This window comes from Sebastes umbrosus, chromosome 19 (assembly GCF_015220745.1).
Source record: "Sebastes umbrosus isolate fSebUmb1 chromosome 19, fSebUmb1.pri, whole genome shotgun sequence".
Classification (NCBI taxonomy): domain Eukaryota; kingdom Metazoa; phylum Chordata; class Actinopteri; order Perciformes; family Sebastidae; genus Sebastes; species Sebastes umbrosus.
In genome coordinates this window covers 7,181,735-7,194,646 of record NC_051287.1, presented here as the reverse complement: position 1 = coordinate 7,194,646, position 12,912 = coordinate 7,181,735, and the positions used below count along the sequence as shown (strand labels likewise).

The following is a 12,912-nucleotide window of genomic DNA, read 5'->3' as shown; positions in this document are numbered from 1 at the left end:
GTGTGAAATTGTCATAATTATTAGGATATGAATTCTTGTGTTACCGCCAAAAACTAGTTTTGTGAGGTCGCAAAAACCTTGGCCTTGGTCAGTTCATCCTTGAATCCAGGTGGACGTTTGTGCCAAATTTGAACAAATTCACTCAAGCTGATCCTGAGATATCACGAGAATGGGACGGACGTGAGGTCACAGTAACCTTTGACCACCAAAACCTAATCAGTTTATCCTCGAGTCCAGGTGGACGTTTGTGCCAAATTTGAAGAAATTAGCTCAAGGTGTTGCGAGATATCGCTTTCACAAGAATGGGACGGACGTAAGGTCAGAGTGACCGTTGCCCACCGAAATGTAACCAGTTGATTTTTGAGTCCAAGTGGACGTTTGTGCCAAATTTGAAGAAATTAGAGGAAGGCGTTCCTGAGATATCACGAGAATGGGAAGGCAATAAGGACACAGTGACCTTAACCTTTAACCTTTGACTAAGGCTGTCCCGAATACCTTTTTTTTGGGCTTCAAAGCTTCGGTGAAAAATATTCAAAGGTATTCAAAGCTTCTAGTAGTGTAATTGAAGTAGTGAAAGTAGCTTCCACTACTCTACACACACTCACCCCTACACACAACAAACGAAAATCTAAAATAGGTGTTTCCCCTTGTTGCTAAGTTTCCTGCTCGTCATTACCCATCAACCAGAGAGTTTTCCCCGTCAACCTTTCTTTCTCTCTCACTCACTCACTCGAGTTCTGTTACCCAACTTCAGCCCGATGAAGTTAATAGAAATAGCCAAACTAACCAAGCGAGCTAAAGGTCAATATTGGATTAAATAAAAGAAAAATATGGCTTTGGATTTCAGGTTTGGGTCTCAAATTTGACAGCACCAGTCTGATTCACTTGAGTCGTATCTTATAGAAACGCTGATGCTGGGTTTGGGTCTCAGTTTGAGGCCCGTTCAGAAGTCACAACACATTCACAAAGAGTCTGTACCTGCGGATGGTGAGCTGCAGAGTCTTGTAGGATCCTTTGACCAGAGCGATGGCCTCCTGTCTGTATCCCGTCAGCTCCACGTCGTTGATGATGATGATCTCATCCCCCACCAGCAGCGGCTGCTCCAAACGGTCGGCCTTACCGCCCTCCTCTACCTGCACACACGCAAACACACAAACACCTAAGGTCAGTTACTGAGAAAATGGCGAAGCGAAAATGTGCACTGCAGAGGTCAATGATTTTGTGGAAGCAATTTGCATGTATTTAGCTAATGATTTAGCTCAGCTCATTATGCAGTCAGGTCCTGAGCTCAGAAAAGAAATAATGGAGTGACCTCAGAGGTCTGCTGGGTTCATACTGCAGTCCTCCCTTGCCTGTAGTCTTTGTGCTAAGCTAGGTTAAACACATCCTGGACATATCTCTGTACTGGAAACACAGCGATGAAACTTGTTGAGTCACACTTGCTGTGGCCAGCCGTTATCAGGGTTTCTATTGTTCTGGTAGGTAGGACACACTTTGTAGTGTGTGCATGTGCGTGTTAGAGTTGGGAAAAGTAGGAGATGTTGGCTGTTTGCCAGGTGGCTTTGTCATTCTCGCATCCTGTTTGTCTCTATTGTTCTTTACAAAGTTTTAATTAGCTATCAGTGTGATTTCAACCTGCAGCAAACATTTAGACATCATTGTTGTTGTCTAAAGTGATGATGATTCAACAGACACACACAGACATACTGTATATATCAGCATGACCCCTCTCATTATCAGCACTGCCAATGATGCCTCTTAGCAGCCTGACAGTGTGTGCACAACATCAGAATGTACGTCTGGGTCTGTGTGTTTATTTCTGCGTGTGCATGTGTTTTGTCCTCTTTAAGGTCACATTGTCTCGTGGTCTTGTCTCTGTGAGATAAGCTCAATCAAATGGTGAGTTGGTCGTCAAAACGTCCCTGCACAAACATCACCAGCTCAGACTGGATTCCTGGACGGATGAATTCATTGTGAAATAAAAACATGTTTTCTGCTGTGATTCTCATTTACTGCCCACCCAGTGAAGTCAAACAGTTCAGCTGAGAATAAAACTCTGACTGTGACTTGATGCATGAGAGACTTGATCACATTTTCTTTTCTTTTTACCTCCTTCCCTCAAGAGGCTTTGCTTTCTGCCAGGTCACCATTGTAAATAAGAATTTGTCCTTAATTGACTTGCCTGGTTAAATAATGTCTAAATCAAAAAAAGCACTAAGCAACAGATTAGCACAATAACAGAGGTAGACTAAAATACTAAAATGACAGAAACCATCTTTGGGAAACATGTATTTGACGTGAACTTTAACGGTTTAGTTTGGCCCATGTCCCATCTGCTAACATGGAGGAGGCGGGCTTTATGACCTATACTGCAGCCAACCACCAGGTGGGCGATGGAGATACAAATTTACGCTAAATTTTGGTGAGAAAAAACTGGCATGGCCATTTTCAAAGTGGTCTCTTGACCTCTGACTTCAAGATATGACCTAAGATACGACAAGCACAGAAAATTCACCCTCCTTCTGCCTCAGTTGGTTCAATGGTGGTACGCGCCATCTCCTCTGACAACTTCTCTCTTTCCTGCGTTGCAGTGATTTCAGTAAAAGCAACAGTTGCCCAATTAGGGTTGTCAAAGTTAACGCGATAATAACATGATAATGCATTAACGCAACTTGCAATTTTTAGTTTGTAGCGGGTTCAGTTTTAAAGCTAGAGTGAAGACACTGGCATCATGTGAAACTAGAAAACCTAAGGACTCCATTGGTACCATTGGTAACCATTGGTAACCATCGGTAACCATGCCAAACTAGCTTGTTGTGAAGGAGGCTAAATAAAGCTCCAAACCTAATGAATTACTAAATTGTGGCGAGGAAAAAATGGCATTTTTCAAAAGGGTCCCTTGACCTCTGACCTCAAGATATGAGAATGAAAATGGGTTCTATGGGTACCCACGAGTCTCCCCTTTACAGACATGCCCACTTTATGATAATCACATGCAGTTTGGGGCAAAAACCATGCAGTGTTTTTCATGCAGTATAAATGTGTTATTTTTACCTATTCTAAAATGGTTTATTTTTGGTGTGTCTTTATACTATGACAGTTTTCCTAAAATTAAATTTTAAAAATCGCAATATATCGCCATATATTGAAACGTAACCCCTGTATCATGATACGTATCGCATCACCAGATTCTTGCCAATACACAGCCTTATTGTCCACCCTGTCTTTGCCCAAATTAAGATTTTCTGACAACTAACTGACAAAGGTTGAATCTGAATCAGGAACCTGTAGATAACTCCACAGGTCAAAGGTCAGGTTCACCCTGAGGGCTAGAAATATTGCACCAAAAAGTGCCTTTATTTAATAGTTGTTTTCACATACTTTCCTTTGATTGACAGCACTGTCCTGAAACAATAAACCCCGCCCATCTGGGACTCTTTGAATGTTAAAACAACTGCCAGGAATTTCTCACAGGGTGTGTCTGACCCTCTTCGGTATTACAACATGTGTTGCTTTTCAGCAAAAGCATGATGTGTTTGGGCCCACACACTGTAGCTCCAACATTTGAAGGGTCCTCAAACAAGGTTTACGCTCATATACAGTATGTGCTGAGTGACTTTAATCACCTATGTACGGTGGCCCTGAGGGGGCAAATCACGACAACATTACAGAAAACCCATCAACAAATGGGGGGATCGGTGTGAGGCCCGGGCCCCTGACAAACCAAGATGGATTTTCCAAATAATCTATGACATGTGTGCCGGAGTAACACAAATGTGAGATGTGTGTAATGAGCTGTGTGAGCTGATATAAAGGAAATGAAACATCCTCTCTGAAAGAAAACCAGCGTGTTAAAATGTAAACCATTGCTCACCTCTGTAGAGCAGTGCACATGCCTGCACTGTTTGCCTTTTTCAGGAGTAAATATACCCAAATAAGGCTCGCAGAATCACTCGGTAACTCGGTGAGAGTGAGTGTGTGTGTGTGTGTGTGTGTCACTGACTTTGGTATTCCAGCTGAAATTCATTATCCTGCAGACGGAGATATCCAAACAGAGCGGCTCAGCCTGTTCATACCGTGACTGAAACAACATACCTCCTCTAATCAATAAAGACTGTGTGATTTGGGGAAAATATCCTCAGACAGCAGTGGGGGGGCTCCGCCAAGAAAAAAGAACTGAATTAATATTGAATAGCGAAGTTCCTTGGTGTGGATGTGAGTTACAGTATGTGCAGTAGGGGTGGGCGGATCGATGTGAAAATATCGATACCTATCAATACCTAAGTCTCATTTTGAAGATCGAAAAAAGGGATCAGTTTTTTGTCTTCTACACCCATTTGCATTTTATCTTATATTACAAGAACATGTAAAGTTACAAGCTGAAAGTGGATGCAAAAATGTAATGCAATACACAAAATAAACTTATACATATAATATATGAAGTGATCTAGTGGCCGCCTCTCTCTCTCATATTGGTTGCTTGTTTGGGGATTTTTTGGGGGGTTAGAGTTGCTTCTTTTGGGCTTATTTCTATAGACCTGGTTGCTTGTTTCTCTCGTGAGATCTGGCAACACTGATGATAGGTCATAGTCATGTCATCAGGGTTATCTCAGCCAATGTTATTTACTCAGATCTGACAAAACTCCCTTCACAGCCAGAGAAACAGAACACATATAGTACTAAATTTACTGGATTCTCGCCATGTCACAAAGATCACGTAAGAATCGCAGGATCATATATCACGCGAAAATCCATCTCGTCAGGCTTCAAGTAAAGCGTTTGTGTCCGGCAAGCCAGATCACGAACCAGTGCCAGTTTGGTGCTAGTCATGAGACCTTCAGATTAAGACTAATTAAAACTGTTTAACGTGAGCTGAACAGCCTGGATTAACAGAAATCTTCACTGTGACCTCTGACCCCCAACTCAGAACCACAAGAAATGTACTGCACCGATGATGAACAAGGTGAGGGAGGGTTACACTACTCTAGAAGAGGAAGAAGAGGAGATTCAGTGTGGACGGAGAGCCGGAGAGGACGTTTTCAGATTTAGTGTGAGCAGAGAGAAAGACAGACAACACACAGAGAGACATTAGATGGAGACAAACGGAGACTGAAAGGGAGAGGAAGTAAAAAGAAAGTGAAGACATACTGAGAAAAACAAAGAGGCTGAAAGACAGACGGTCAGTCATCAGGCAGATGTTGGGTCAAACACGGAGAACGGTGCGAACACTGATCTAATTACAGTACAAAATAAAAGCATGAGTGTGTTCAAAAGCACCCAGGGAAACACATAATTCACATTCTTGTCCTATTTAACAGCAGTTTGGCCCTCGTCCCAGAATGACCTCCCCACACACACACACACACACACACAGACACACACACTCACCAGCCTGCTGATTTGCATTTTAATAAAATGAGGCCACCGTGGCTGTAAGGACAGAAGGGGAATCATTAGGGATCCCTTTCCTTGTTACAGTAGCTGTACTCAGCTAAATAAGATAGCATGACAAATCAGTACAATACTATAGACTATCATACTCACTGTACCACCAACTACAATCATATCTAAGGCCAGGGCTAATTGTTTTTAAATCCAAATCACACTTTGAAAGTGCCACATTTTAATTAGGCTATAACTCACATTATCAGTGATGCCTTATTAAGCTAAAGGAGGTGAAATAAATATTCAGCAACCATCGATTTTGCTAAAATAACAACTTTTTTCTCAGGTTAATGTCAATTTGGTGAGTTTGTCAGCTACAAATTTAAAACTATGCATGCGTCAAAATCTGTATTTCTGTCAAATAATGTTTACCCATGTGCTTCCCTTAAGTCTTAAGGTTAGGTTATGCATAACCTAAATTGCTTGAATACCCATTTTAATCCCAATCTTAATATTGACCAAGTCCCTAGCGTGGGTCAGGATATCTTGGTCTCTGCTGCTTCAATTTTTACTTTCTTTTTCTTTTGTCTTAACTTTTGTATTTTTCAACTTAAACCCTATTTTTCCATGTTCTTGTGTCTAAGTGACCAATGGGATTAAACACTTTTTGAAATTGGTCCAGTATTGAGGGAGAATGCTGTAGCAACCAGCCGCTAAACGAGCTGTAATGTCATCATTTGGGGGCAACCTGATACCGTCCATATACGTTATGCATAACCTAACCTAAGACCCAGTGGTTATAGGTGTTGCAGAGATGACTGGATAACAGATACAGATAATATTTGGTGCAGGTTAAGGTAAGGGGAAATTATGTTATTTGTTGCATTATGGGAACTGTAGGTTCCACTGTTTTTGGAGCATGACCCATAACTAATGTTGCTTTGATTTTGATTATTATTTTTGACGGTTTTATGTATAAAAGGTACTTTAGGTAACAATTTGCATGCATTAATTGCTTTGTATTTCTGACTGTTTGTTGCATATAACAGCCTGTGGACTGATTTCTATGTAAAGGACTCGGGACGGTTTACTTAACTGCCACCGGTGTCATTGATAACAAGGATTTATTTTCTGAAAGTTACATATAGTACCTTTAAATGTCTCTTGTGAGGCACCCATCTATAAGGAAGTGTCATATTGCTGGAGTAACCTACCTTTAAATTGCAATATCAAAATAATGGTCAAAGGACCATTATGTCACTAATGACAGATAGATATAGATAGATAGATAGATAGATAGATAGATATAGATATAGATAGATACATAGATAGACAGTATAGATAGATAGATAGATAGATAGATAGATAGATAGATAGATAGATAGATAGATAGAGATAGATAGAGATAGATAGATAGACAGTATAGATAGATAGATAGATAGATAGATAGATAGATAGATAGAGATAGATAGATAGATAGATAGATAGATAGATAGACAGTATAGATAGATAGATAGATAGATGATAGATAGATAGATAGATAGATAGATAGATAGATAGATAGATAGATAGAGATAGATAGATAGATAGATAGATAGATAGATAGATAGATAGATAGAGATAGATAGATAGATAGATAGATAGATAGATAGATAGATAGATAGATAGATAGATAGATAGAGATAGATAGATAGATAGATAGATAGATAGATAGATAGATAGATAGATAGATAGATAGATAGATAGATAGATATAGATAGATAGATAGATAGATAGATAGATAGATAGATAGATAGATAGAGATAGATAGATAGATAGATAGATAGATAGATAGATAGATAGATGATAGATAGATAGATGATAGATAGATAGATAGATAGATAGATAGATAGATAGATAGATAGATAGATGATAGATGATAGATAGATAGATGATAGATAGATAGATAGATAGATAGATAGATAGATGATAGATGATAGATAGATAGATAGATGATAGATAGATAGATAGATAGATAGATAGATGATAGATGATAGATAGATAGATGATAGATAGATAGATAGATAGATAGATAGATAGATGATAGATGATAGATAGATAGATAGATGATAGATAGATAGATAGATAGATAGATAGATAGATAGATAGATAGATAGATAGATAGATAGATAGATAGATAGATAGATAGAGATAGATAGATAGATAGATAGATAGATAGATAGACAGTATAGATAGATAGATAGATAGATGATAGATAGATAGATAGATAGATAGATAGATAGATAGATAGATAGATAGAGATAGATAGATAGATAGATAGATAGATAGATAGATAGATAGATAGATAGATAGAGATAGATAGATAGATAGATAGATAGATAGATAGATAGATAGATAGATAGATAGATAGAGATAGATAGATAGATAGATAGATAGATAGATATAGATAGATAGATAGATAGATAGATAGATAGATAGATAGAGATAGATAGATAGATAGATAGATAGATAGATAGATAGATAGATGATAGATAGATAGATGATAGATAGATAGATAGATAGATAGATAGATAGATAGATAGATAGATAGATGATAGATGATAGATAGATAGATGATAGATAGATAGATAGATAGATAGATAGATAGATGATAGATGATAGATAGATAGATAGATGATAGATAGATAGATAGATAGATAGATAGATAGATAGATAGATAGATAGATAGATGATAGATAGATAGATAGATAGCCTGTCACAGGTGTAAATATACATCACATGTGTAACACACATTATAAGATGCCACAGTGAGGAAGAGTCCCCTACCTTGGAGATGATGAGGGGCTCTCCGTGCTCCAGGCCGCCCTGCAGGGTGAAGCCCCACGGTGCTCCACCCTGCAGCCGGGCCTCCACCAGCACCCAGCCGCCTCCACCTCCTCCTCCACCCGCAGCCTGCTGCTGCTGCTGCTGCTGCTGCTGCTGCTGGAGCGACGCCCGGACGCCGTTCTCCATGCCCGGCTCCTCTCTCTGTCCTCAGCCTGGCGGACTGAGGAGGAGGAGGAGGAGGAAGAGGAGGAGGAACCGGACTGCAGAAAACGATCTCTCCTTTACAAACACATTTCCTTCATCTTCATTCATTTACAACTCCTCGAAGATAGGAGAGAAAAGGAAACAAGGAGGTGTCCGAGCAGCACCGAGCTGCAAAGTGTTTCCTGCAAAGTGCATTCCTGCAGCGCAGAGAGCGCCTGATCCTCCGGTTAGAAAGAGACTCCAACAAACACCCGGAAACCGTCCTGCTGGAGTCCAGAGAGGAGGCTGTAAAGTTTACTGAGAGGAGAAAGTCCTAAAACTCCTACATGAACGAAGGTCAGATCAGATCAGATCAGATCAGACAGGAATCTAAACCTCCTCTCTCTCTCTCTCTCTGTCTCTCTCTCTCTCTCTTTCTATCTCTCTTCCGAAAATCAGTTTAGCATCACAATAGGATTTACTGCGACTCACTGAGCGAAAAGAAAAGAGAGAGAGAGAGAGAGAGAGAAGTGGAGTGAGGTAGGGTGAGACAGAGAGACAGAGAGAGAGAAAGAGAGAGAAAGAAGGGGGACAAGAGAGGAGAGGTGGGCAAGGAAAGAAAAAAAAGGAAAGAAGTTAGAAATAGATGAAGAAATAAAGAAAGAAAGAAAGAAAGAAAGAAAGAGAGAGAGAGGGAGGTAAGAAAGAAGGAATGAATGAATGAAGAAAGAAAGAAAGACTGAAAAAGAAAGAGAGGGAGGTAGGAAAGAAGGAATGGATGAAGAAAGGAAGGAAGAAATAAATAAATAGAGGTAGGAAAGAAGGACTGAATGAAGAAAGAAAGAAAGAATGGAAGAGATAGGTAGGAAAGAAGGAATGGATGAAGAAAGGAAGGGAGAAAGACAGAAAAAGAAAGAGAGAGCTGGAGGTAGGAAAGAAGAAATGAATGAAGAAAAGAAGGAAGAAAAAAGAAAGAGAGGGAGGAAAGAAGGACTGAATGAAGAAAGAAAGGAAGGAAGAAAGAAAGAGAGAGAGGTAGGAAAGAAGGAATGAATGAAGAAAGGAAGAAAGGAAGAAAGAGAGGGAGGTAGGGAAGAAGGACTGAATGAAGAAAGAAAGAAAGGAAGAAAGAGAGGGAGGTAGGAAAGAAGGAATGAATGAATGAATGAAGAAGGGAAGAAAGACAGAAAAGGAAAGAGAGGGAGAGAGAGAGGGAGGTAGAAAAGAAGGAATGGATGAAGAAAGAAAGAAAGAAAGAAAGAAAGAAAGAAAGAGAGAAAAAGAAAGAGAGAGAGGGAGGTAGGAAAGAAGGAATGGATGAAGAAAGAAAGGAAGAAATAGAGGGAGGTAGGAGAGAAGGAATGAATGAAGATATAAAGAAAGAAAGAAAGAAAGAGAGGTAGGAAAGAAAGAAAGAGAGAGAGGTAGGAAAGAAAGAGGTAGGAAAGAAGGACTGAATGAAGAAAGAAAGAAAGAAAGAGAGGGAGGTAGGGAAGAAGGACTGAATGAAGAAAGAGAGAGAGGGACGGAGGGAGGAAAGAAGGAATGAATGAAGAAAGAAAGAAAGGAAGAAAGAGAGGGAGGTAGGAAAGAAGAAATGAATGACTAAAGAAAGGAAGAAAAATGGGAGAAACTTGTAGAAAGGGGAGAATTTAAAGAATAAAAAGAGAGAGAGAGAGGAGGAGTGAATGAAAGAGGGCCATGATGGACTGAGAGCGGAGAGTTTCTGAGTGTCTCTCTGATGAGTTGTAATCCAATCCTTCACAGCGGATCTGAACTCTGCAGCAGCAGCAGGTCTGACACACTGTCACCATTCACACTGGAACCAGATTACTGCGGAGAAACCACATTAAACCGTCTGCTGGATCAAATCGTTTACACGCTTCACAATAAACTGACAACCAGAGTTTACACACCTGCTGGTTGATGAGCAGGAAGCGTCTCATCGGCGGCACTCAAAGGGACTGTTTGTAAGAATCAGAAATTGGTTGTAACAGCGACACCTGTGGCCGTTAAGTCAACGAAAGTCGGCGTCTTGTTGCTCGCGCTCGCCCGTGTGCACGCGCTATTTGAATGTGAGCGAGCATCCGTCAAAACAGTGAGGCGAAACATGTCAGCTAAAACCCACAATATCACTCTATATTTCAGCTGCTTGGCAGTAATGTTAGATGACCAGACGAAGGTCTCTCCATGAATTAATGCTGATCCTAGTGTTGGCTTTTCCTGCCTCAGCCTCCCGACCGCGGCCGGAGGGAACAGGGGAGACACCAGCACCCGGTCGGAGACGATAACGTTACTCGCTGAGGATCCCCGTCACTTCACAAGACACGGGAAATCTCTGTTGGTCTGGAGGAGCTGCAGAATTTATTTCTGCACAAACGTCCACTGTGCATTCACTAGATATTCTCAGAGTTACGAAGTCTTCTGCAGTGTGAAGTGTGCGCGCATGCACGAGTAGAGGTGGAGCGAGCTGAGCGAGAACGAGCGTGGTGAGTGAAGGCAGGCAGGCAGAGTACAGCAGAGACTCCGGCTCTGGAGACCAAAGCTGGAGGACACAGAGGAACATGATTTTTTTCAATTACCTGTCTCATACACTACTGTCAGGATTTAGTGACCGTTATATAAAAATAACTTTTTAAAATCATATTTGCTCCAATTCTACCTACTGCAGCTTTAAACTTGAGGCCTCAGATGACTTCTCGTATGTGAAAAGGAGTCGTAGTGATAATTAACCCACAGCGAATTCAGTTGCAGCTCGTTCCAAATCACGCCGAGTTGACCGTGGTAATGCATGTTCGCCTCGCTCAGAAACCATCCTTACTATAATAATAACACTACTTTAGGAGCAACAGAAGTCAGAACACGGCGGCTGGCGGTACCACGGTTTTGCAGTCTGTGTGGCTCACGTTACCACAGTTTCCCAAGCGTGTTGGAGAACTACGGTGGCCTTCAGGTAACGTAAAAAACATAAAAGGTCTCTCTCTAGAGCCAGTGTTTGGTTTGTCCGTTCTGGGCTACTGTAGAAACATGGTGGAGCAAAGTGGCGGACTCAGTGAAGAGGACCCGCTCGCTATGTAGGGCTCATTTTAAGCTAATGAAAACACAACGATTCTTAGTTTTAGGTGATTATACAGAGCCCCTAAATGTTACACACTGTCAACACATTTTACGCTGATCATGTGAGGAAGATCATGCAATTACATTTTTTATTTGAAAGCAGGAAAATCAAAAATATGTGAAAGAAACAATGACGTTTTAACTCCCCCAGTGACAGCAGCCACTCAGCTTGTGTCACAGTAACATTCAGGTGAAGCAGCAGCAGTCCCTCAGCTTGAGCTGGGTGTGTTGGCAGTTGGGAATGTGCTTTGATGGACGTGTCATCAAGTGTATCAGCTAACAGGGGTCAAAGGTCGTTGTTTTTTTTTTTATGAAGAGTGGAGAGGATGGTGACGTTTTCTGCCTGAAGCTCAGTTGTGATGGATTCAGGTCGAACAGACAACGAGGAGGCAGGACAGTTCACATACTCACAGGATGAATTTTAAAAGGTAAAACATCAGCTTTGACATGTGATTGCATCAAATTTACATCAACAGAGGCTCTGACAGAGAGTGCTTGTATTTGTAGGACAGTTTTTCCTTTGAAGGCCAGTGCTGAGGAGGAGAGAGGACGTCGTATGCTATCAGAGATCGCCACCTATAGGTGTGTACGAGAATTACATTCAACTTTTCCTAAAGACCGCTCAAACAGATCAGTGGTTCACAACCTTTTTTTTTGTTAGGGGACATAGTTTATGGATATTTCATGTTATATTTAATGCATAACAATAACAGTAGAGAAAAACTCATAAACTGCACTTTTAACTGCAGGAAGTTCGTGTAAAACAAGCAATTTAGATGAATATTGCATCAGAGATGAACTTTTTCTGTTATTTGTAGGAACTTTTAATACAATTTTCTGTCTGTATTTTGTTTTTCTTTAATTTATTTTAACAATCATACATAATTAATAGGCTTCTTTTTTGACAAATTCAGGGTTTTCTTCTCCCTGACATTTGTTCTATTAGCTCTTTGATTGTTTTAACTGCGTACATTTCTAATGCAGGCTGTTTTGCAGAAAGGGAAGACTCTGAATATACTGTATATGTATATGTATATATATATATATATATATTATTATTATTATTATTTTTAACAATTATTATTATTACTACTATTACAATGAATCAATCGGATGGTTAAATGGTGGATGGATTGGTTTTATAATATATATAGTATTATAATAATCACATATAAAAAACAGCATTGCTTGCAAAAAATACATTGCACCAACAATACTTCACTATATCCGTCTGGCATAACACCCTCCCCCTTTCTCCCCCCATCGCATCTTTACCCCATCAAGTATCACCACTCCTCCTCCCCCCTTTCTTTTTCCTCCTCTTCTTTCCCCCTTTCCTTTACTTAATTATCCACCTTCACCTTTCCCTATTTCCTGGCTGGGGCGGCCTGACGTCCGGTT

General features: G+C 40.3%; 1 protein-coding gene across 2 annotated transcripts in view; it reads right to left on the bottom strand.

Moving 5' to 3' along the window:
• The window catches only part of shroom3 (shroom family member 3), a 54,912-nt gene extending 46,034 nt beyond the window's left edge, over positions 1–8,878 (bottom strand). For both annotated transcript variants that reach the window (XM_037752826.1, XM_037752828.1), the window contains exons 1-2: positions 8,212–8,878; positions 979–1,133 (exon numbers count right to left, since the gene is read on the bottom strand). In XM_037752826.1, coding sequence (XP_037608754.1) covers positions 979–1,133; positions 8,212–8,397 — 341 coding nt within the window. In that variant the 5' untranslated portion in view covers positions 8,398–8,878. The remainder of the gene's footprint in view (positions 1–978; positions 1,134–8,211) is intronic.
• Between the last annotated feature and the right edge of the window lie 4,034 nt (positions 8,879–12,912).